The 25,641-nt window shown below is 44.8% G+C and overlaps 1 protein-coding gene across 2 annotated transcripts in view; it reads left to right on the top strand.

The window, feature by feature from the left end:
• UTRN (utrophin) overlaps nucleotides 1–25,641 on the top strand; it is a 910,930-nt gene that overhangs the window by 11,434 nt on the left and 873,855 nt on the right. For both annotated transcript variants that reach the window (XM_040350827.1, XM_040350824.1), the window contains exon 2: nucleotides 7,801–7,999. In XM_040350827.1, coding sequence (XP_040206761.1) covers nucleotides 7,918–7,999 — 82 coding nt within the window. In that variant the 5' untranslated portion in view covers nucleotides 7,801–7,917. The remainder of the gene's footprint in view (nucleotides 1–7,800; nucleotides 8,000–25,641) is intronic.

Genomic DNA, 25,641 nt, shown 5'->3' with positions numbered 1-25,641 from the left:
CCCTTCCTGCCCCCTCCTCCATTCATAGAAGCTGTACTATTTCTTCCCACAATGAGAAGTTCTTTATGAACGATGAACGGGCAGATGAATCAAAGGTCCACGGTCTTAAAGGGGTTGTAAAGGTAATTTTTTCCCCTAAATAGCTTCCTTTACCTTAGTGCAGTCCTCCTTCACTTACCTCATCCTTCCATTTTGCTTTTAAATGTCCTTATTTCTTCTGAGAAATCCTCACTTCCTGTTCTTCTGTCTGTAACTACACACCGTAATGCAAGGCTTTCTTCCTGGTGTGAAGAAAGCCTCTTGAGGGGGGAGGGGGCGAGCAGACAAGTCAGGACACTCTCTACTTTGCAGATAGATAAAGGAGCTGTGTGTTAGTGGGCGTCCTGACACTCCTGCTCACCCCCTCCCCCTCAAAAGGCTTTCTCCACACCAGGGAGAAAGCCTCGGATTACGGTGTGGAGTTACAGACAGAAGAACAGGAAGTGAGGATTTCTCAGAAGAAATAAGGACATTTAAAAGCAAAATGGAAGGATGAGGTAAGTGAAGGAGGACTGCACTAAGGTAAAGGAAGCTATTTAGGGGAAAAAAATTACCTTTACAACCCCTTTAATTCATAGAGCGCTTTTCATTGTGGGAAGCAATGGTACAGCTTCTATGAATGGAGGAGGGGGGCAGAAAGGGCAGGCATAATTGGCACTTGTGACAGCACTGGAAGATCAGCAATGTGGGGGTAGCCAGGGGGCAGAGAATGAAAGATTTCAAACCAAAAAAACAGCCTCCAGCTCACAGGACACTCGTCATTCATGTAAGTACAGTTCCTGGCTCTGATTTTAAAAAAAAAGAAGAAATCGCTAAATTTCAGCTTTAAAAATATTGATCACGGGTTTTTTTTGTGTGCGTGTTCTTTTTATGAATTTATGGTGATCGTTGGTGAGGGAACAACCACATTGCCACATGGTTTATAAAGCAATGAGAACAGTCAGGGGTCAAGTCCTGGGGAAAAAAGTGTGGGAACTCCCACCCAAGATCCACTCCCCCCCAAAAAAAAAAAAAAATTATACGCTCATATGCATAATTACTAAACCGCATGTTTTTTTTTTTTTTTTTTCGGTCCACTGTACCTTAGTAATCCTTTATGTTACTTGCCGCTTCCTGTATATGGATTCATGAGGTAGTGTGCGGGTATTCCGTCACTTCCTGCATGCCGCAATGTCTCCTGGGAGATTTTGTCATTGTTCCCAGGAGACATTGCGGAGGTCTGCCGTGAGTTACCGTGGGATTTAGAAAGAACTTGCTTCTTTCTAAATCCCGCGACAGTGACAGTGACTCGAGCTGGGCATCGCCGCTTAGTGAAAGATTGGCTCGGGCCGCTCGGCTGCTCTAGTCCTGCAAAGGGAACTGAGTTCCTTCCTTCAGGACATGTGCAATTTGGTGCAACTGTTATCAGTTCATGATTTTATTAAAAAAATTTCATCCATCCTATTTTATTTTTATGTGTTTGACAAGCTGTAATTGCACCATAAACGCATTGCTGTCAGAGGAAACTCTTTTATGGCTCAAGCAAGCTGCCAGTATGATTTCTTGCTAGGATAGAAGAAACCTTTCCCTTTCTTCATACAACTTCCAGGCCAAGTAACCTGAAACTTTCTTAACTCCATCTCCCAAAATAAAGCTTGGAGTGGAGTACAGTATATTAATTATCGAAAATCTGCTGGAATGTCTAAATTTAGACTCTGGGGGAGTGGAGATACATTTTATTAACTAAAATTGTATTTTACCAAATTTTCTTGTTTTCCTGATAAAGTAGAACTAAAGGCAACACTTTGTGTTTTCATTTTGGATGGAGTAAAGGGAGGGTTATAACCCCTGTCAATTTTTTTGCCATCTGTGTCCCATTAGGGCAGAGGGTCTCAAACTGGCGGCCCTCCAGCTGTTGCAAAACTACAAATCCCAGAAGGCATTGCAAGGCTGACAGGCACAAGCATGACTCCCACAGGCAGAGGCATGATGGGACTTGTTGTTTCGCAACAGCTGGAGGGCCATCAGTTTGAGATCCCTGCAGGGGTATTTCCCTTCACTTCCTGCTAAAACTGAAAGTAAAGCCTCGTACACACGATCGGATTTTCCGCAGAAAAAGTGTAGGACAGGGTTTGACATATTTGCTTGGAATCTAGGAGCCAGCTAAAAAAGTTAGGAGCCAGAAAACGCGCCCCGTCCCGCCAAGCTCACGAGCAGAAGCGAACGTATACGTGAGTAGCGCCCGCATTTGTAAAAGGTGTTCAAACCACACATGTGAGGTATCGCCGCAATTGGTAGAGAGAAAGCAATAATTCCAGCCCTAGACCTCCTCTGTAACTCAAAACATGCAACCTGTAGAATTTTTTAAACGTCGCCTATGGAGATTTTAAAGGGTAAAAGTTTGTCGCCATTCCACAAGCGTGACATGTTGGGTATCAATTTACTCGGCGTTACATTATCTTTCACAATATAAAAAAAATTGGGCTAACTTTACTGTTGTCTTATTTTTTATTAAAAAAGGTGTTTTTTTCCAAAAAATTGCGCTTGTAAGACCGCTGCGCAAATACGGTGTGACAGAAAGTATTGCAACGACCGCCATTTTATTCTCTAGAGTATTAGAATAAAAAATATATATAATGTTTGGGGCCTCTAATTAGAGGGAAGGAGATGGCATTGAAAACACTGGGGAAGCTCCATTAGAATTGCTGGTTTACTTGTCATGCTAACGGCCACCACGAGATGGCGCCAGATCACAGAAGGAAGCTTAGGCCTGCAGAAGTCCGCAAAGCCGTGGCCTTAATTACCGGCCGGCGCGGTAATTGAGGCCGTGGCTTTGCGGCCTTCTGCAGGCCTAAGCTTCCTTCCACGGGAGCCAGGTCGATAATTCTAGTCGCAATTGCGACCGTGCGCCCGGATTTTGTCAAACCCTGGCGTAGGATTTTTGTCCGAAGGGTTGTTGGCCAGGAATTTGTCTTGCAATCAAAAGGCACACAAGGCATGGGTATACAGGCAGCAATAAAAACCCGACAGCTGTTCTAGTCAGTCTCCCGTGCCTGGAGTGGCTGCCTCACCTTCTGCATCCAAAATAGCTAAAAGTTGGTCCTCAGGGAGAGGAATGTGATAGAAATAGAAATTAAATATAAAGTGTACTGCAAATACTTGATGACATTTGTATAGTATGGGCAACACCGATGCTATATCCTTCTTTATCATTTTTTTTATGAATCTGAAAGTGTAAAGCCTCCACCTTTTTTGTTTTTGGTAGAATGTGGAAGGGTTAGAATTTTTTTTTTGTTCACCTGAAAAGTAAAAGCCATAATGAGCTAGTATGCACTGCATATTAGCTCATTATGAAATACTTACCTCAAAACGAGGTGTAGGGAACTCACCTGGTCCACGCCGAGCGAGATATCATCTTGACTCGGCGTGTCTTCCGGGTATCGCCGCTCCAGCGCTGTGATTGGCTGGAGCGGCGATGACGTCACGCGGGAGATTTAAATTCGGCAAGGTCCGGCGGCTGCCGGTCCTTTAGCCGAGGATCCCCGCTGCGCATGCGCCACTGCAATCAGCGGCGCATTGCGGGGGGAATATCTCCTAAACCGTACAGGTTTAGGAGATATTCTTTATACTTACAGGTAAGCTTTATTATAGGCTTACCTGTAGGTAAAACTTATAAAAACGAGTTTACAACCACTTTAAGGCCCCTTTCAGACGGACGGCAGTTTTGCAGCAATTAAAAGCATGTACATTTTCAGTGAAATTCAAGGCTCTGGGCACTACGATTAGCTGCATTTGTACATTGCAATTACGTGCGGTTGCATGCGGCCGCGTTTAGCTGCGGTAGTCATTTCCATAGCAACCCTTTTTATTTTTGTTGGATTATGATGTGCTTCCTGTTGTTCTTTTTTTTTTTTTTTTTTCTCACGATGCTATCCGCAGTTGACACAAAAGACTGCGATTACCTGCGGTTAAGTGCATATAGTTGCGCTAAATCGCATCTGGACGCATTCAATTCTATTTTTTCTATTCGCACCAAACCGCATGCAACGAAATCGCAGCTAAACGTTGTGTGTGAATGGGGCCATAGGAAAGCATTGTGTGTTTTTAGCTGCGGTAGAAAACTAGAAAATCCGCAGTTAAAAGCCCCATTCTATCCGTCCGTGTGAAAGGCCCCTAAAACATTTGTAAAGGAAAAAATAAAAATAAATAACAAACATGTCATACCTGCTCTGTGCAATTGTTTTGCACAGAGCAGCCCCGATGTTTTTGTTCCGGGGGTTACCCGCTGGCAGTCTTACCTCCCCCCGTCAAGTGTTCCCATAGCAAGCCACTTTCTCGTGCATGCTCGCTTCTGAGCCCACTCTCGGTGTCCTTAAGACACAGAGAGTGCTGCTTAGCCCTGACCCCCCCCCCCCCCCGCTTCCATCTCACTAGCTGCTTCATGTCAGCCAATGAGGAGGGAGAGACCCGTGAGAGACTCTGCTCTCATGTACATTAATGGATCGAGATCGGGCTCAGGTAAGTATTAAGAGGGGGCTGTTAGGGTAGCTGCACACTGAAGGTATTTTACCTTCATGCTAGAGCTGCACAATTAATCGTTAAAAAAAGCGTGATCTCGATTCAACCCCCCTCACGATCTCTATTGCAGAGTTTGCCAATTCTTTCATATAACAAGTGGAGAGACTTTGGCCCCTTTCACAGCCCCTCCGTTGATCCCCGCTCAGCCGGCACACACTGTGCAGGGAACGCCCTGTCTTTTCTCCGCTCTTCCCTATGGGGGGATCGGATGAACACGGACCGTCTGTCCGTGTTCACCCGATCCGATCCGCCAGACGGATGGAAAAGTAGGTTTTTACTCCGTCACACTTTGGCGGATCGGAGCGGGTCGGATGTCAGCGGGCATGTCACCGCTGACATCCGCGGCTCCATAGAGGAGCACGGAGCGCCCGTTCTGGTCCGCAAAAAAAACGGGCCCGCAGTTTGAAAGAGCCCTTAATCTGCTCACTCACTTCTTAGCTCAAAGGGATAAACTTCTGTGTGTGTAAAGAAAAAATCTGGGCAGTCTGCCAAGTTTGTAACAACATTTGAAACATTGTAACTAACTTCCTTCTTAGAGCAAACTTCTGTGTGTTGCAGGAAGTTTAACAACTTAAAGTCCAAATCTTTTTCTGACACTTGTTTCTTAAAGCGGTTGTAAACCGCATAAACTTTTTTTTTTTTTCCCCAAACCTGCAATGCAAAAGGCATAATAGGCTAGTATGCACCGCATACTAGCCTATTATGAAATACTTACCTCGGAACGAGGTGTGTACCACTTACCTGGTCCACGCCGAGCAGGATGTCATCTTGCTCCGGCGTGTCTTCCGGGTATCGCCGCTCCGGCGCTGTGATTGGCTGGAACGGCAGGGTCCGGCGGATGCCGGTCCTTCAGCCGTGGATTCCCCCCTGCGCATGCGCCGCCCGCATTGCGGGGGGAATATCTCCTAAACCGTGCAGGTTTAGGAGATATTCTCCTTACCTACAGGTAAGCCTTATTATAGGCTTACCTGTAGGTAAAAGTCCAAATAGTGGGTTTACAACCACTTTAAGTTAAAATCAATATTTTTTGCTAGAAAATTACTTGGAACCCCCAAACATTATATATATTTTAGCAGAGACCCTACGGAATAAAATGACAATTGCTGCAATATTTTATGTCACACTGTATTTGCCCAGCGGTCTTTCAAATGCAACTATTTGGAAAAAAAATACACTTCGGCGAATAAAAAAAGAAACAAAACAGTAAAGTTAGCCCAATTTTTTTTGTTTTAATGTGAAAGATGAGAATCGTGATCTATCTTCTAAGCAAAAAAATTATGATTCTCATTTTAGCCAGAATCATGCAACTCTACTCATGCATAGAATGCATGAATGTAATATGCCTTTACTACCACTTTACATACTTTCCCAAACCCTATCTGGGCCCAGTGCTGTGCCTGAGGGCAGCGGCACTGTTCTCTCTCCCTCCTCCTCACTGGATTCAGTGAGAGCAGTGGGAGCCATTGGCTCCTACTGCTGTCTGTCAATAAATGCACACAGTGTGGCTCGGGAATGAGCATGCATGAGTGCCCCCCAGCAAGCAATTCTTGGTGTGAGAGGTACTAAAAGGCAGGAGGAGCCAGGAGCGCCACCGAGAGACCCCAGAAGAAGAGGATCGGGTTGCGCTACGCAGCTCAATTGTATAACATTGTATTGTGCAAACTCAGCGCTGTCTAGCACCAAAATATTGTGGGCCAGATCCACAAAGCAGTTACGCTGGCGTATCTATTGATACGCCGCGTAACTGCTAGTTTGCTCCGGCGTATCTTTGTTTTGTATCCACAAAACAAGATACGCCTGAAGCTGGCCTAGATCCGACTGGCGTACGTCTTAGTATGCCGTCGGATCTAAGGTGCAAATTTACGCTGGCCGCTAGGTGGCGTTTCCGTCGATTTCCGCGTCGAGTATGCAAATTAGCTAGATACGGCGATCCACGAACGTACGTCCGTCCGGCACAATTTTTTACGTAATTTCCGTAAGGCTTTTTTCGGCGTATAGTTACCCCTGCTATATGAGGCGTACTCAATGTTAAGTATGGCTGTTGTTCCCGCGTCTAATTTTGAAAATTTTACGTCGTTTGCGTAAGTCGTTCGCGAATAGGGCTTTGCGTAGAATGACGTTCACGTCGTAAGCATTGGCTTGTTGCAGGTTAATTTCGAGCATGCGCACTGTGATACCCCCACGGACGGCGCATGCGCCGTTCAGAAAAAAACGTCATTTACGTCGGGTCAAGACATATTAACATAAAACACGCCCCCATCTCACCTATTTGAATTGCGCGCCCTTACGCCGACACAGATACACTACGCCGCCGTAGCTTACGGCGCAAATTTTTTGAGAATACGGGAAATACGGTGTAAGTTGCGGCAGCGTAGTGTATCGGAGATACACTACGCCGGACGTAAAGAAGCGCCGATGTACATGGATCTGGCCCCTATTGTGTACTTGTACTACATCTATCACATAAAATCCAGTGCCAGTGAATCAACCATAAAAACAGTTCCAAATGTAACAGTGCAATCAATAATCAGTGCAAAATTGTATAACATGAGACTTTCGTACCGTGTTTCCCCGAAAATAAGCCCGGGTCTTATATTAATTATGCCAACAAAAGACACAATAGGGCTTATTTTCAGGGTAGGTCTTACTATGTAATGTGATGTCTTCTCCAACCCTCTCCCTCCCTGCCTGTCAGGAATCCCCAGTGTGAACTGAGTTAAAATGCTTGTAAAATCCTATAATCCACTCTATTACAGTATTATATAATGTACAATGTGTGTGTTTCTGTAATATAATTGTGGGAAATACCTTTGTTATAGAGCCCCTCTCTGCTTCTGTTACCCGCCGGAGCTCTCTTCCCCCGCAATTATATTACAGAAACACACACATTGTACATTATATACTACTATAATCGAGTGGATTATAGGATTTTACAAGCATTTTTAACTAGGGCTTATTTTCAGGGTAGGGCTTATATTGCAGCCTTCCTGGAAAATAACGCTAGGTCTTATTTTCAGGGTAGGTCTTATTTTTGGGGAAACAGGGTATCACTTTAAGAAAGGACGTGTAACACATATGTCATATCATCACACAGAGGAGCTAAGAGAAATGATCATGTTTTGATAAATTGCACCCATTGCTTGAATTATTTTCTTCTTACATTTCCTAATTATGTTTGGTGACATTATGATTTTTTTTTTGCAGGTTTTTCGCAGCTGACCCAACAGTTTGGCTCAGAAAGTGAACGCTGGAAGTTTTGTATGTATAAAGTTTAATCTTGAAGGAATTATCAAAAATCAGTCATTAAGGATAATCTGAAAAATGGCCAACCTCGGGGCTCAGCTGGACAGATCTGAAGGAGAACAAAACAATGAGTTTAGTGATATCATCAAATCCCGATCTGGTAGGTTGTAAAGCCACTACTATGATTTATTGTGCTTTGAACTTTTTCTTATTGGGGTAAAGTGCAAACTTCAGCATTCCAACTGTTGCCTGGCTGCTCCCTCGGATGCCGCTTATTTTTATTATAGCTGGAAACATAAAGGTTTTGTAGAGGGCCCCTTTGGATCTCTACGTTTGCATTTTTTAAGCTTTAGATAGATGTGTTGTCATGTGTCAACTTGCTTTTCCTGTCTGCCTTGATATGCGTTTTAATGTGCGTTTTCAATGCGTTTTTGAACTAAGAATTTGGAGTTAAGGTTAACAGCCGTTGGCCATGGTTTGTTAGCAGCTGTAGCTAACGCATTAATATGCAATTTGATGCCCTGTGCTTCTACTTCTGTGACCCTTCCAATGCACTAAGGACTTGTAATGCTTACCGCCTTCTTAGTTGTTTAATTTAGTTGCAGTGTACTAGAGGTCGACCGATATGGGTTTTGCTCTGGCCGATGCCGATATTTAGAAATCGGGGCGGCCGATGGCCGATATATGTTATATATATATTTTAGGCCGATTTCTATTTTTTTTTCATGTCAGAAAATCTAGGGTGGAGAGGTGGGGAGGAGGTTATTGTTTAGGGGGGAGAGGAGGTTATTGTTTAGGGGGACAGGTGGGGTGCAGCCTATCAGTATCCCATCATTGCCACCTCATTAGTGCCCACAAGTTCAGCCTGTCAGTGTCCCATCAGTGCAGCATGTCAGTGCCACATCAGTGCCCAATAGTGCAGTCCATCAGTATCCATTAGTCCCCACCAAAGCAGACTGTCAATGCAACCTTATCAGATTCAGTGCCCATCAGTGCCACCTCATTAGTGTCCACCAGTGCAGCCTATCAGTGTCCATTCGTGCCTTTCAGTGCAACCTCATCAGTACCCACCAGTACAGCCCATCAGTGTCCATCAGTGCCACCTCAATAGTGTCTTCCAGTTCAGCCTGTCAGTGCCACCTCATTGGTCCCCACCAGTGCCACCTCATTGGTGTCCATCAGTGCAGTCTACCAGTGCCAAGCTCACCAGTGCAGCCCACCAGTGCCCAGCTCACCATTGCCCACCAGTGCCAAGCTGTCATTCACTGCCACCTCACCAGTGCCCAGCTCACAGTGGCAAGCTGTCATTCAGTGCCCACCAGTGCCAAGCTGTCCATCACTGCCACCTCATCAGTGCCCACCAGTGCCAAGCTCATCAGTGCCCACCAGTGCCAAGCTGTCCATCACTGCCACCTCATCAGTGCCCACCAGTGCCAAGCTGTCCATCATTGCCACCTCATCAGTGCCCACCAGTGCCAAGCTGTCCATCACTGCCACCTCATCAGTGCCCATCAGTGCCAAGCTGTCATTCAGTGCCCACCAGTCTTGTAGCGGCCGTGATAGCAGCCGTTTAAAATAGACGGTGGGTGGGTGGGTGGTTTGGCCGGGATTTCCTTCCAGCACAATCGGCCTTTGTTTAGATAATAATCGGCCGATGTCGATTTCTTTAAAAAGGCTCAATATTGGCCGATATATCGGTCGACCTCTACAGTGTACATGGGAACCTGTATAATGTCACTGATATATTTGTGCATAGAGAAAGTAGTGCTTAGATACCGTTTGTTTATACACAACCATTTTGGTGGGCTAATCTATACACTGGTATCTCAAATGTTTTGGTATATTGGCAAGAAGTGTTTTCACGCCTCCTGTTTCCCTTTTATTTTAATACAGCAGATACAGTGCATTTTTAATGAAGGCCTCTTGAACCTCCCTTAGGGAAAGGGAGCCTTGACTGTTGGAAGCATGGCATTACCGTGGGCATGAACCTAAAAGGGAAGTTAGGTGGCTCCATTTAGGATTGGCTACAAAGACCTGAGGTGACTTGTGTGGCGCTTGAACTCTAGAAAAAAGATACACTGAGGCACGCCCCACTGCTCTGAGGAGATTCAGCGAGGACAGACATCTTAAAATACTGTATTTATCGGGGTATAGCGCGCTCCCGCGTATAGCGCGCACCCCTAAAGTTGCCCCGAATCCTGTGGAAAAAAGTTTTTTTTGTACTTACAGTTTTGGTGTCTTGCGCGGCGTCCATCGGCGGCCTTGTCGGGTCCGGCGTCAGTCTGCGGCTTCGGGTGTCCTCTTCGTCGGGTCCGGTGTCCTTCTGCGGCGTCCTCACGTCCTCCCCGTTAGTTTCCCGCGCCGAGTTTGAATACTGCGCCGACATATACAGAGCGCAGTACACTTGTGTATTGTCGGCAATGCTCGGCTACTCTCGCGCTGACGTGCTGTACGTCCAGGACGTCAGTGCGGGAGGAGCCGAGACTGCCCGATAATACACAAGTGTACTGCGCTCTGTATATGTCGGCGCAGTATTCAAACTCGGCGCGGGAAAGCGGGTATCGGCGTATACCGCGCACCCGCGATTTTGCCCTGATTTTCAGGGCAAAAAAGTGCGCGGTATACGCCGATAAATACGGTAGATTATGTGAGTTTATGTTTTATGGGTGCTCACAGTATAACTGTGACTGGCAGTGGCCTTTTGGGGGGCAAGGTTTTGGTTTATTAGTTGATCATAAATGAGCCTGTGCTTCTCGGCAGTCCAGTATTTAGACCCCCTTTGATTTTTTTCAGTTTTGTTATGTTCCAGCCTGATACTACAGTTCTTTAAATTAATTTGTTTCTCATTAACTTCTCTCAGTACCCCATTTATAACAAAGTGAAAACTGAATTTTAGAAATGTCTGTGAATAAAAAAACAAAAAGGAAATATCACATGTCGTTAAAGAGGAAGTAAACCCTCTCTTAAAAAAAAAAAAAAAAAACCTGCAAGACAAAGGCATAATGAGCTAGTATGAATAGCATACTAGCTCATTATGAATTACTTACCTGAGAACGAAGCTCCGTCGCCGCCATGATACCCAGAGTGACTTCTGGGTATCGCTGCTCCGGCGCTGTGACTGGCCGGAGCAGCGATGACGTCACTCCCGCTCAACCGAACGTGTGTATAGAGAACCTGCTCTCTATATTTCCCGCCGGGATTCCTAGCGGTTTTAAACCCAGCAGTTTTCCTATGGGGAAACACTGCGAGGGAGCATACATACGGCCGGGATTCCCAGCCAAAGCTCTCCCCGCAGTTTTCCCGACGGGAAACCCAGCCGTGTGTACACAGGGAAACTTACCAAACAAGTTCTCGGGATTCCTGGCGGACTTTATACCGCTGGGAATCCCGGTCGTGTGTACAGGGCTTTAAGCTCAGTCAGGTTGGATGGAGACTGTCGGTAGACAGACATTTTCAGGTCTCTTCAGAGTTGTTCAATAGGGTTCAAGTCAGGGCTCTGGCTGGGCCAATTTGGGACATTCACAGAGTTTTCCCCATGCCATTCCTGTGTTGTCTTGGCTGTATGCTTAGGATAGTTGTCATGTTGGAAGGTGACCCTTCGGCCCAGTCTGAGGTCCTGAGTGCTGTGGAACATGTTTTCATTGAAGATATCTGTAATGTACTTTGCTCCATTCAGCTTTCCCTCAACCCTGACCAATCTCTTATCCCCTAATGCTGAAAAACGCTTCACTATTGGGGGGTGATGAGCGGTGCCTGGTTTTCTTCAGACATAACATTTAGGATTAAGGCCAAACAGTTCAATCTTGACTTCATCAGACCAGAGAATCTTGTTCCTCACAGTCTGATAGTCCTTCAGATCTTTTTTTGCAAACTCCAAGCAGGCTTTCACGTGTTTTGCACTGAGGAGAACCTTCCGTCTGCTACATGGTTTTTGGTCAAAATAATCCCAGTAAGCGTATATATTGATTGGTTGACAGAGCTCCATTCTGTGTGTTTTACCGACGATTGGCGGGTACCGGCGGACATCCTGTGTCCGACACCCGCAGTTGGGCTGCTGCTATGATTAATCACAGCAGATGCGGCCCATCAGCGGCCCACGCGCCTGCTGAAGGCGGAAGTACAGAATCAGGTATATATAAATATATATGTGATTCTGCATAGGAGGGTCACCCTATAGCAGTAAATCTGCTACAGGGCAGTCTAGAAGCAGTTAATGAAAACAAAAATGTATTTAAACCACTGTAGTATCAGGCTGCTACATAACAAAATTTTAAAAAGTGAAAGGTCTGAATACTTTATGAATACACTGTGAATCCAGAAGGTGGTATGAATCCCGGTGTCATGTTGATTCCAAATTGATAGACCTGGGAAGGCATGTATAGAGATTTTATAACGAAAACCTGGTTCAGTGCATGACTCGTGCAGTTTACCGAGAATAATAACGTGATTCCCCCATCTAGGCTAAACCTGTTTGGTTAGACCCGTAAGTCAGCTGTCAGTGCCAGGCTGATGACCTGCGGATGGGGGATGGCCATATTAGGTCAAAGATATTCCAAGCATCTTCCCAGCTCATTGGCCCAGGAATGGTAGCTTAAAGGGGTTGTAAAGTGTAGAGTCGGTTCACACAGCAGCGGCACGACTTCGGGGGCGACTCTGCAAGTCGTCCTGAGGACGACTTCAGAGGCGATTTGCAAAACGATTTCTGTATAGAAGTCAATGCAAGTCGCCCCGAGCCGCCCCCGAAGTCGTACAGGAACCTTTTTCTAAGTCGGAGCGACTTGCGTCGCCCCTATTGGAACGGTTCCATTGCATTGAATGGGACGCGACATGTCAGGTGGCTGAGCCGCCTGATGTGTCGCCCCAGTGTGAACCGGGTCTTAAGCTAGTGCATTGTTGGTTCACTTAACTTTTCCTTCTAATTCCCTTCTAAATGTTTTTTTTCTTTGTCTGAATTTCTCACTTCCTGTTTCTCCCCAGTAAGCTGTTCTGGCTGACTAACCCCCATGAATGATGGGGGCAAGCTTACTGAGGAGAAACAGGAAGTGAGAGAAATTCAGACAAAGAAAAAAAAAACATTTAGACGGGAAATCGAAGGAAAAAATAAGTGAACCAACAATGCACTAGCTTAAAGGAACCTATTTAGAAAATAAAAAACGAAGTGCAGATCCCTCCCAAACTCATCACTAGAAAGAATGCAGTAATTTGCAATATTGCTGGCAGCCTGTAAAACGTCAGTTCCCGGGCATTTGTCCCTTGGCACATACTGCCTGCAACACAGTCAATAATTTTCTACCATGGTTTGCTAAAAGTGATCTAAATTGCGTCTAAATTGGTCAGAAGGGAAATTATGTTTATGCAATTATTTGCTAATGCAATCATTTTGATCGAATCACGAATCACATCGAATTAGCTGACCAATTGCAGCATATATGGCCACCGTCAGACAATTACCACCCGAACAGGTGTTCCCATTGGTGGAATCCACTCTGTGGTGACAGCTATTACAGTTTGGATTGCCCATCTTTTTTGTCCCAGTGACAGCGAGCAGTAGGGCAAATTTAGAGGGTTCAAGGGAAGACACATAGAGGGGGGGGGGGGGGGTACTAAAATTGGTGCACACAGAATCTGGTGCAGCTGTGCATAGTAACCAATTAGCTTCTAGGGGGCAGATCCTCGTACCTTTGCCGCCGTAACTTATCATTTTTTTTAATCCGTGCCATAAGTTACGGCGGCGTAGTGTATCTCTCGCGGCGTAAGGGCGCGGAATTCAAATGGATGTAATGGGGGCGTGTTTTATGTAAATACGTTGTGAGCCGACGTAAACAAAGTTTATTTTTAGTTGCGCATGCGCCGTCCCTGGGGGTATCCCAGTGCGCACGCTCGAAATTAAACCGGAACCAGCCAATGCTTACGACGGTGACGTCATTCTACGCAAATTCCTATTCGCGAACAACTTACGCAAACGACGCAAACAATTCTAAATTGTACACGGGAAGGACGGCCATACTTAACATTGAGTACGCCTCATAATAGCAGCTTTAACTATACGCTGGGAAAAGCCAAACGCAAACGACGTAAAAAAATGCGCCGGCCGGACTTACATTCGTGGTTTGCCGTAAATAGCTAATTTGCATACTCAACGCGGATTTAGGCGGAAACGCCACCTAGCGGCCGCCGAACAATTGCATCTAAGATCCGACGGCGTACGAAGACGTATGCCTGTCGGATCTAGCCGAGATGCCGTCGTATCTTGTTTTGAGGATTCAAAACAAAGATACGACGCAGGAATTTTGAAATTACGCCGGCGTATCTATTGATTAATTTCTTTGTGGATCTGCCCCATATTCTGTAATGTCTAACAGCCACACCATTTTAATTTTGTAAGTACAATGTAACCCTTCTGATAATTTATTTATTTTCCAAATGATTTGTTTATTATGTTTTTCTCATCATATTGTTTGCATTGTATGATGAGGAAAAAGTGTTTGTTCGGCATTTCGCTTCCTAATGACTTGGCTGGGTGCTTTGAACACGACTGTCGCCAAACAGATGTTTTCACAAGTATGTGTTACGTTATCTGGACAGGGCTGTGGAAATGACTTTTTAGCACGGATGTAAACTTTTCCACGCTTGTAGCACAAATGTGATTTGTTCAGCAACGTCTTTCTACAGAGATTCTCCGAAATGATAGTGTTTGTACAAGAAGGAACATTGGAGCTTAACTCCAGGATAAGCAAATGCTGTCTAAATACCAGAGCCTTGTGTGTTCTTCTTTGAATCTAGGTGGGCTGCTTTGTGTTTTTCCTGCAGATCTGTGCAGCAATCCAGTGTAAAGCTGTGTCTGTGCAGGAGCTTCCTGTAATAAAGACCTGTCACTGTTATTCTCTCCTTGTGCAGAGTGACTGGTCTTGTGTCCGCCCCTTCTGTCGTTTTCTGCAGGCAGCATGTAGTGGGGGGAGCCTGCTGGGTACAGCACACTGCTACTTTCACAAAGCAATACTTGGGTTTGCTATGGCATTTGGCGCACACATAGCAAATTTTTATATTATTTAACCACTTCCGTACCGTAGGACGTCATATGACGTCCTGCCTTTAGTGGGGGGATATCTGAATGATGCCTGCAGCTACAGGCATCATTCAGATATCCTTCTCTTCTGGCGGCGATTCTGCGCACCATAAAAATGGTCATAGCGGCGGTTCCGCTGCTTGATCGTTCTTATAGGCGGTGGGAGGGGACATCCCCCCTCCCGCCGCCATCCGGGCTCTCCCGTGCCATCGGAGGCCCGGAGAACGAATCGGCCGCCACCGGAGGATAGAGATTTACGGTGACCAGATGTGACCCGGAAGTAAACAAAGCCGCAATTTTTTTTTTCTTCCTTTTTCTTTTTTCTCTTTCCTTTTGTCTTTATGAAGAATATATGCATTGAAGATATGTAAGAATATATTCTGTATTCTACTAGTATTGGTAGATGGTCATCAAATATATATATCTGTTGTGCTTAGGGAAAAAACCTCTGTAATACGTATATAAAATAGTATTGTAAACACAAAGCCGCAATGGTGGCTGAAAGCATGAGATCTGTAAAAAAAAATTCCCGATCTCATGCTTTCCAGCCTGGAGGAGAGATGTGGGGTCTTATTGATCCCGCATCTCTCCATAAAGAGGACCTGTCACACACTATTTCTATTACAAGGGATGTTTACATTCCTTGTAATGGGAATAAAAGTGATCAAAATTTATTTTTATTTTTTTAAAAGTGTAAAAATAAAAAAAGTAAAAAATAAAATCATTTTTTAAAACGCCCCTGTCCCCAGTAGCTCGTGCTCAGAAGCGAACGCGGACGTAAGTACCGCCCACATATGCAAACGCTGTTCAAACCACACATGTGAGGTATCAACGCGTGCATTAGAGCGAGAGCAATAATTCTAGCACTAGACCTCCTCTGTTACTCTAAACTGGTAACCTGTAAAAAACTCAGGCGTCGCCTATGGAGATTTTTAAGTACCGAAGTTTGGCGCCATTCCACGAGTGTGCACAATTTTAAAGCGTGACAAGTTAGGTATCTATTTACTCGGCGTAACATCATCTTTCACATTATACATAACAATTGGGCTAACTTTACTGTTTTGTTATTTCTAAATTCATGAAACCGTTTTTTCCCCCCCAAAAAAAGGCGTTTGAAAAATTATAGCGCAAGTACTGTGTGAGATAAAAAGTTGCAATGACCGCAAACTTTATTCCCTAGGGTGTCTGCTGAAAAAATATATATAATGTTTGGGGGTTCTGAGTAATTTGCTAGCAAAAAAAATATGATTTTACATGAAGGAGAAAAGTGTCAGAATAGGCGCGGTATGGAAGTGGTTAAATAAGGATTTTTGCATCCAGAGTTCAGTTATACAAATGCATTATTTGTAACTTTTGACAGATTTCTGTTGCATTTACACATGCGTGTGGTAAAGTTTTTCCTTTCTGTTTTTATTTTGCCTTTTGCACAGCATTATGACATTAATTGGCATTTAGCTTTTCTGATCTGAATAGGGACAGCATAGACAACGACTAATGTATTAAAGTAAAATTCCACAATAAATATTATGTTGTGTGGATTAAAGCTGAGTTTTTTTTAAAGCTAACTTTTTTTGTATATACACCTTTTTCAGACAGTCTTTTGGCGCTTCTCTTTCTTCGTACAGCGTTCGTTGGGGAGTTCCCTGTAATGCTGAAAAGGCGCTCATGTAGAGACCTCAGTGCCATGCATTTGCCAGTGAGCTCAGGCCGGCATGGTGATGCACCCAGGGGGACTGGTACTGGATCAGAGAGGGTAAATAGTAAGCTGCAAAGGTGTCTAGGAGAGGGGCATCTATAGACAAGCTCAGAACCTGGAGATGACTTTTAGGCCCCGTACACACGGCCGAGGAACTCGACGTGCCAAACACATCGAGTTCCTCGGCCAGTTCAGCCCTGAAGCTGCCGAGGAGCTCGGTGGGCCGAGAGCTCCCATAGAACAACGAGGAAATAGAGAACATGTTCTCTATTTCCTCGCCGAGGTCCTCGTCGGCTTCCTCGGCGAAATTGTACACACGGCCGGGTTTCTCGGCAGAATTCAGCCAGAAACTCGGTCGGAAGCTGAATTCTGCCGAGGAAACTGGTCGTGTGTACGGGGCCTAAGGGCTTGATTACACTTGCATTAAAACATGGCAATGGACACGCTTTTTTTTTAAAGCATTCTGAATGCCAATAAAAGAACGTCACTAAATAAAATGGTTAGCGTACAGTCCTGTTCACATGTTGTGTTTGCTTTGCTTCAAAAATTATACCCCATGTCGCTTCAGTGGTGCGTCAAAGTTTATGACAAAGCTCGCTTGAAGCACCAGAAGCTTTTTTTCAGCTTTCGCTTTTTTTTTTTTTAAATTGCAGGTATGAGATATCAAATTTAACCTCCCTGGCGGTATCCCCGAGCGTGACTCGGGGTGGATTTTCAATGCTAAGATCGGTATCCCCGAGTCACGCTCGGGGTAGCTGTGCAGAGTGTACAGCGGCGCGGCTTACCTCGCAGCATCCACAGACAAGTTACTCACCTTGTCCCTGGATCCAGCGATGCATACCCGCTGTGTGAGCGAGCGGGACCTCGCTCGATTTACAGTGTCCCCGTGTGCCGCCGATCTCCGTTCCCTGCGACGTTACGACGCACGGGGGCAGAGAATGGCGCCAAATTCAAAAAAGTAAACAAACACATTACATACAGTATACTGTAATCTTATAGATTGTCCTACATGTACTTTTATATAATAAAAACTGTTCTTTCTGCCTGGAAACTGTAGATTGTCCATAGCAACCAAAAGTGTCCCTTTATGTAAAAAATGGTTTTAGATCAGCTAGAAAACAGCGATAATAAATTAGAATCACTTGCAGAATTGAGCAATAGCGATTTGTGGGGAAATTCGTCATAAAAAAAATAATAATGACAGCGACAATTCTGCAACTGAGCACATTTCAGTGATTTTGAGTTGATTACATTATTGAATATTTTTTATTATAATTATATTATTATTTGTTATAATTATTTATAATTATTTATTATATTATAATTTATCATTTTGTTTTTAAAAAAAAATTATACCCGGGATGCCTACTAGACTCTTGTTTGGTCAGATTTAAGTGAGTTATTCCTAAGAATTGCAGGCCTACAGTATAAAACGCCAAATTTCCTTGCAAAATAATTGTACCGCTTTTGGTACGTAATTCCAGACAGAATCATACCGCCAGGGAGGTTAACCTACCTGGTCTAAAATTGCCGCCCCTCCTAACACATATACTGACTAGCTTGTGTCCCTTTTTTGAGCCCACCGTGGTCTGGTCACTGGATCTGGCTCCCCTGTTTCAGGCAGCGTTGGCTGCAGGGGAGAGGAGGGAGTGCCGACAGTGGATGGGCCATGGGAGTCTATGGGTGACATCACCACTTCCAGGTATTCTCAGCCATTGTTGAGCTCTCTCCCCTCCCCTGCAGCCGCCATTGTCTGATACAGGGGACCATGGGTTGAAAATAGGTAAGTTAATATCTTAGCGTTTATAGGAGTATTTAGGTTTAGCTTGGAATTCCACTTTGAAGCCTCGTACACACGGCCGAGGAACTCGATGGGCGAAAAACATAGTTTTGCTCGTCGAGTTCCTTGTGAGGCTGTCGAGGAACTCGGCGAGCCAATTTTCTCCATTCCCGTCGAGGAAAAAGAGAACATGCTCTCTTTTTGGCTCGACGAGTTCCTCTACAGTTTCCTTGTCGAAAAATGTACACACGACCGGTTTCCTCGGCAAAAATAAAAACCCAGCAAGTTTCTTGCTGGTTTTTGCCGAGAAACTCGGTCGTGTGTACGAGGCCTAAGTAAACCCTTACATTGCTCATCAGTGATAAAACCTCCCTTTATATTGGGGGTCAAGAGATATTGCACCCCCTTACATTGATGATCATTAGTAAACCATCCCTTTACATTGGGGGTCAAGTGATTAACTACAGTACCCACTTACAAACGAACGTTTCGCCATGAGCGCAAACGATGGTGCCATTATGTAATGACTGATAAATCGTTCAGAGGACATAAATAAGATAAAAATTGGTTCGTTTTTTTACATATAGCTAGTGCAGACAGTTCAGACGGGAAACACATTAACCTTTCAATTTGTTAGTTTGACAGAAAATTTCCAAACTTGTCCTTTGTTTTTTCGGCTCAAAAACGCCCCAACGATTATCGTTTTTGCACCCATTAACTGACCAAAAAACGGACAGACTGTCTAAATTTTTCGTATAGTGTATGGCCAACATCAGACTTGTGACTATTGGCTCCTAAGTCCTACTGAATCTTCAAAAACCCAGAAAGAGTTTAGATGAAGTGAACATTCACTCTCATGTCTTGGGGGATAGGCATCAGTGTTTCCGAGGTGTGGAATCATATTGAATCATTTATTTTATCACACACTTTTTGGTCTGTTCTCTGTAAACTGTTTTAGTTCCATGGCCAAGAATGGCCACCTGTGATGTCTTTTTCTCCCACTTGTCTCATTATCCTGATAGAATCCAGTCTGAGAGCAACTATAACCAAGCCCTTTCTCAACAGAGCCTGGCATCATGCCATGGATTCTCTTGCTTGTCATTAAGGATAGGCTTCAAGGAAAGCAGTTACTCACTTCTCTGCGTTCAGCGATGATATCGTATGGAACCCACATGTTCTGTCTGTGTTTATTGTTAGATCTATTTGAAGTGTTAAATACACAACGTTGCCCTTTATGTTAAACGTAAATCTCTGCTTTTTGTCCACTAAAACTTTTGATGCAAAAAGAGTGAATATCTCCAACTTGGCCTCACAATTTGCATGAGTATAAGCCGACCCGAGTATAAGCAGAGGACCTAAATTTACCACAAAAAAATGGGAAAACTTAGTTTTATATAAGTATAAGCCTAGGGTGAGAATGCAGCAGCTACTGTAAGTGGAAAAGAGTGTCAACAATGCCCATTTGCATGCCTCACTGTGCCCATTTGCAACCTCACTGTGCCCATTGCAGTCTCACTGTGCCATACTTAACTGTGCCAATTGCAGTCTCACTGTGCCATACCTCACTGTGCCCATTGCAGTCTCACTATGCCATACCTCACTGTGCCTATTGCAGTATCACTGTGCCATACCTCACTGTGCCCATTGTAGTCTCACTGTGCCATACCTCACTGTGCCCATTGCAGTCTCACTGTGCCATACCTCACTGTGCCCATTGGAGTCTCACTGTGCCATACCTCACTGTGCCATACCTCACTGTGCCCATTGCAGTCTCACTGTGCCCATTGCAACATTACTGTGCCATACCTCACTGTGCCCATTACAGTCTCACTGTGCCATACCTCACTGTGCCCATTGCAGTCTCACTATGCCATATACCTCACTTTGCCCATTGCAGTATCACTGTGCCATTCCTCACTGTACCCATTGCAGTCTCACTGTGCCACTGTGCCTATTGCAGTCTCACTGTGCCTTACCTCACTGTGCCCATTGCAGTCTCACTGTGCCATACCTCACTGTGCCCATTGCAGTCTCACTGTGCCATACCTCACTGTGCCATACTTCACTGTGCCCTTTGCAGTCTCACTGTGTCCATTGCAACCTTACTGTGCCATACCTGAATTCTTGACAGGCGTCCATTTTTTTAAAAGTCGCAGCTTCCTCCTGGCGTTCCGTTCTGTGATAGGCATTTGACACTGTGTTGCGCCTATCACGGAGGTCCTCTCATTATCTAAATCAGTTTCCCAGCAGACACTGTGTTCCGGCAATCACGGACATTCTTTCATCCTCGGACAAGAGGACGTCCGTGATTGGCGGAACACTGAACACAGTGTCTGCTGGGAAACTGTCCGAGGATGAGAGGACCTCCATGATAGGCGGAACACAGTGTCAAATGCCTATGATGGAATGGAACGCCAGGACAAAGCCGCGACTTTTAAAAAAATGGACGCCTGTCAAGAATTCAGGTACACTGACTCGACTATAAGATGAGGGGGGGTATTTTCAGCCCTAAAAAAAGGGCTGAAAAACTTGGCTTATACTTGAGTATATACGGTAAGTTGTACAATTTTAATGTGCTGGGAGCTGGAGTGAAGGTGTATGTATTTTAGGCTGTATTCATTATTCACAGGCTGTCATTATGCATTGCCTATGGACTTAGATAGTGAAGTGGAATTAAGCATGGCAGCTACCCTGGAGGGAATCAATGATACAAGCAATGATCTGCTATTTGAAAGTGGCGAGTGATTTAAATGGCACGGGTCAGTGAAGTTAACATTTGCTGTATTGTATATGTATATATTTACAGTGACCAGGATTTCTCATTCAATGATGACAGTATATGAAAGTAAGGTGGGAGGGGGAGTGGAATTCATCCAACAAATCCTTCAGCAGTTGTTTGGTGACAGCAAACGCTTCATTAAATGAAATGGGACATTTTAACATAAACCTTTAAATCTGATAAAAAGGTTTAAATTTGCAACATAAATAAAAAGTGTTTACATGCAGTTGTCTACATTCTTTGGGGAAGAGTTGAAAAGTACAAGTGCAGACAGCTGAGTGTTTTAAATGATCGCAGTTTATCAGATGAAAAGTTTTGCTTTAAAATGTTCCCATTTAATAATGTCATTTATCATAATTAACATATTTAAAGGATTAGTTTAAATACTGTTGCAAGTACATTGCCCTTGAAGACAAAATTGCTAGAATGTAAGAAGACTGACATGGATAGATAGTTAAAGTGATATCAAAGAGGAAGTGGTCACTTACCTGCTCTTTGACGGTCCCCCTACAGTGCTCCAGTCTGCTGCTTTTTCCTGCTAAGGGGCATGCCTTCCTTGCGGGCACGCACCCTAGTGGGGCTATCCATAGACACACACAGCACTGGCAAGCCACATTCTGACTTCCTTATTACAGGAGTTAGACAGCTACAGGAGCCTCTGGTTCCAGCTGCTCGTAGGCCCCTTTCACACTGAGGCATTTTTCAGGCACCTATAAGGCACCTGAAAAACATCTCCCCTGCAATCTTAGTGTGAAAGCCTGAGGCCTTTCACACTGAGGCGATGGGCTGGCAGGACATTAAAAAAATCGCTGCAAGCAGCATCTTTTGCAGAAGTACTAATCACTGGCCCCCCTATTTAAGTACTGCCCTGCGCTTAGGATGGAACTGAAGGTCCAAGAGATAAAATCTGTCCAAATACAACACCATATAAACAATAAAAGCAGCTGCTTAAGTAAAATAGTCCATATATAAAAGCAGAAAAATAAAAACCGCTCGTACAGAGCTAGTATAAAGTCCTGCAGCAGCGCTGCAAACTCCTGGTTTGATATGTATGCTGTGTATGCTGACTCGATCAAAGAAAACAATAATATGTGCTCCAATCACCAATCAGGATTTCACCACGTGGGGGGATAAAGGGTCCCCTTTGGGGAAAGAACTCACCAGATGGCTACTTTAAAACCGCATATGATATAATGTATCGCTGTCAGATGGTAGATTGGAACAGCATACCCCTTTCCTCGATCACCGCATAGGTTTTCACTCTCCAAGTAATAGCAGTTTATGTAAGGGAAGAAAACATCCACATAGCGCAATATAGTTTTGATGATGTTTAATGTAACCCAAAACATACATGCGTATCCCCTTTAAAAAACATGCGTACCAGATCAGTGAAATAGTCAGGCAAAATGTATAACAGGTATGGGTGTTTGTGTCACTCTCACTGTTTCTCGGGACCCCTGAAGACCGCTTGGATATCTTTCCTGTGGCTTGCTTCCTGGTTCCCTTCCACGAGTGGAGCGCACAACGTCACTTCCGGTTTGGATGCTGGATAGCAGCGCTCTGACGTTTCGTCCGTTCGGACTTCCTCTTAGAGCTGACTATTTCACTGATCTGGTACGCATGTTTTTTAAAGGGGATACGCATGTATGTTTTGGGTTACATTAAACATCATTAAAACTATATTGCGCTATGTGGATGTTTTCTTCCCTTACCTAAACTGCTATTACTTGGAGAGTGAAAACCTATGCGGTGATCGAGGAAAGGGGTATGCTGTTCCAATCTACCATCTGACAGCGATACATTATATCATATGCGGTTTTAAAGTAGCCATCTGGTGAGTTCTTTCCCCAAAGGGGACCCTTTATCCCCCCACGTGGTGAAATCCTGATTGGTGATTGGAGCACATATTATTGTTTTCTTTGATCGAGTCAGCATACACAGCATACACATCAAACCAGTGGTTTGCAGCGCTGCTGCAGGACTTTATATCAGCTCTGTACGAGCGGTTTTTATTTTTCTGCTTTTATATATAAGCAGCATCTTTGGAGCAGTTTATACAAAAATTACGGTAATGCCAATGCGTCGTGGTAAAGTGGCGATTTACCGCCAATTTAGCTGCGTTATTCAGCCGCTAGCGGGGGGGTTTTACCCCCCTAGCGGCCAACAAAGGGTTAAAAACCGCTCCAAAGATGTGGCTAGCAGGACTTTTTTTACTGTTCTGCTTGTGCACCGCCCCAGTGTGAAAGCCCTCGGGCTAGTGCACCTCTCCAGTGTGAAAGTCCTCTGGCTAGCGCACCTCTCCAGTGTGAAAGCCCTCTGGCTAGCGCACCTCTCCAGTGTGAAAGCCCTCTGGCTTGCGCACCGCTCCAGTGTGAAAGCTCTCTGGCTAGCGCACCGCTCCAGTGTGAAAGCTCTCTGGCTAGCGCACCTCTCCAGTGTGAAAGCTCTCTGGCTAGCGCACCTCTCCAGTGTGAAAGCCCTCTGGCTAGCGCACCGCTCCAGTGTGAAAGCCCTCTGGCTAGCGCACCTCTCCAGTGTGAAAGTCCTTTGGCTAGCGCACCTCTCCAGTGTGAAAGCCCTCTGGCTTGCGCACCTCTCCAGTGTGAAAGCCCTCTGGCTAGCGCACCTCTCCAGTGTGAAAGCCCTCTGGCTAGCGCACCGCTCCAGTGTGAAAGCCCTCTGGCTAGCGCACTGCTCCAGTGTGAAAGCCCTCTGGCTTGCGCACCACTCCAGTGTGAAAGCTCTCTGGGCTTTCACACTAGAGACACAACAGCTGTTTAGGGTCGGTTTGCAGGCGCTATTTTTAGCGTAATAGCGCCTGTAAACCACTCCAGTTTGAAAGGGGTCTAAGAGTCTCCTGTGAGACCAGAAAGAGAGAGGGGCAGTGCTGGACCAGTGAGAGGAGTCAGATAAGAGTTTAGAGATGGGGTGTTTCTTTTTTTTACCTTTAAAAAGATTTAAATATGGTCATGTATATGGACACAGGATAACGTGCTGTGGAGTTAACTGGCTGCAGTAAAAAATGTCTGAAGCGAAAAACAGCAGCCGGTAAACGGTCCAGTGTGCATGAGGCCAACACTTTTCTCTTGTTCAGCCCAGTGGGCTGAAAAACGGATTCCTCCATCCATGCTAAACAACTGGCTGTAGTGTTCTGACAGCAGCTAATTGGCTAATTTGCTGATTGGCTGACTTTTTTCCACCTAGCTCCTTTGATTTCTCAATCGAAGTTGGTTGAACCACGTGGTGCCGCCAGGGTCAGCCATTGCTCAACTAGCTTGATTTTGAGAAATTGAAACTGAAATTTGAGCCAGGTTTAGTTAGCTTTGGAGTCCTTTTTTTTTTTTTTTTTTAGTTTGTTTGTTTTTTTTGTTTTGTTTACCCATTGAGGACTGGACAAATGTTAAATGGAAACCCATTTGCTGACGGTTCCCAGAGCAGACGCTCTGTTTTGGTGACAAGTCTGATTTCCCCTCAGTTTGAGGAGTGTCCCCTTTCATTTGTTTTTTGCGTTTCTGGGACAGGAAGTAAGGTGAAGTTTCTTCAACAAACAGACATAAAAAGTACAAAGGCTTTGCTCCAGTGTCTATGGTATAACTACTAGCTCTCCAGCTGCCGCTGGCCTCTCTGTTTAGTAGCAGAGGTCCACGCTCTTGAAGCCTCTATGTAAGCAATAGACCACAATTATGTTTGAACAGATGCCTTCAAAAATAGATGCACCAGGTGGTGCTGGCAGTAAAATGCCCAATGAAGACTTCTGGCCCCAGTAAGACTGGGAACTTCAGGACACCAATCCACGCTATTAGGCTCAGGAGTCAGCGGCATGTCCTACCACAGGATTACCTCAACATTTTCCATGGCTGATGCTGACTCATCAAAAGTAATGGCAACCGAGTGAGGAGTACAGCCCAGCTAAAGCATGTGAACCATTGTGTATAATCCTCTCTACATGGATGATTTTTATTTCATTTTTTATGTCACCAGAAGGTTGTTGAACTTAATATGTTCAATTAACCATCACTATCTCTCTCAATTGCCGATGACTTCCATTGTCATAGACAGATTGCTCATTTTTATCTATCGCAGATCTCAGAACAATTTTTACAACTTCAATAACTATGGCACAGTATTTGCATTGTGGTCAGTGACTTATAACTGGCTAGGGTCCAATTAAACCTGCATTCACACCTTGGCAGAGCATATTCCTGGTGATTTTGAGGCGTTTTTATTTTCTTCAGGCGTTTTAAAGGTGTTTTTGCACATGTACTCAGCTTCAGGAGTTTGTTCAATGGGGAGGAGAGCAGTTCAATAGCGTGAGAGAAATTCTTCGGGCATAAAAATATGAGTATTGGGGCATACCTATTTAAAGTCTGAGGCCTCGTACACACGACCGAACATGTCTGCTGAAACTGGTCCGCGGACCAGTTTCAGCGGACATGTTCGGTCGTCTGTACGTCCGACCGGACAATTTTCCGGCGGATCGG

Source organism: Rana temporaria, chromosome 4 (assembly GCF_905171775.1).
Source record: "Rana temporaria chromosome 4, aRanTem1.1, whole genome shotgun sequence".
Lineage (NCBI taxonomy): Eukaryota > Metazoa > Chordata > Amphibia > Anura > Ranidae > Rana > Rana temporaria.
Note: the sequence above shows the minus strand (reverse complement) of the source record. Positions and strands in the feature narration are given on the sequence as shown.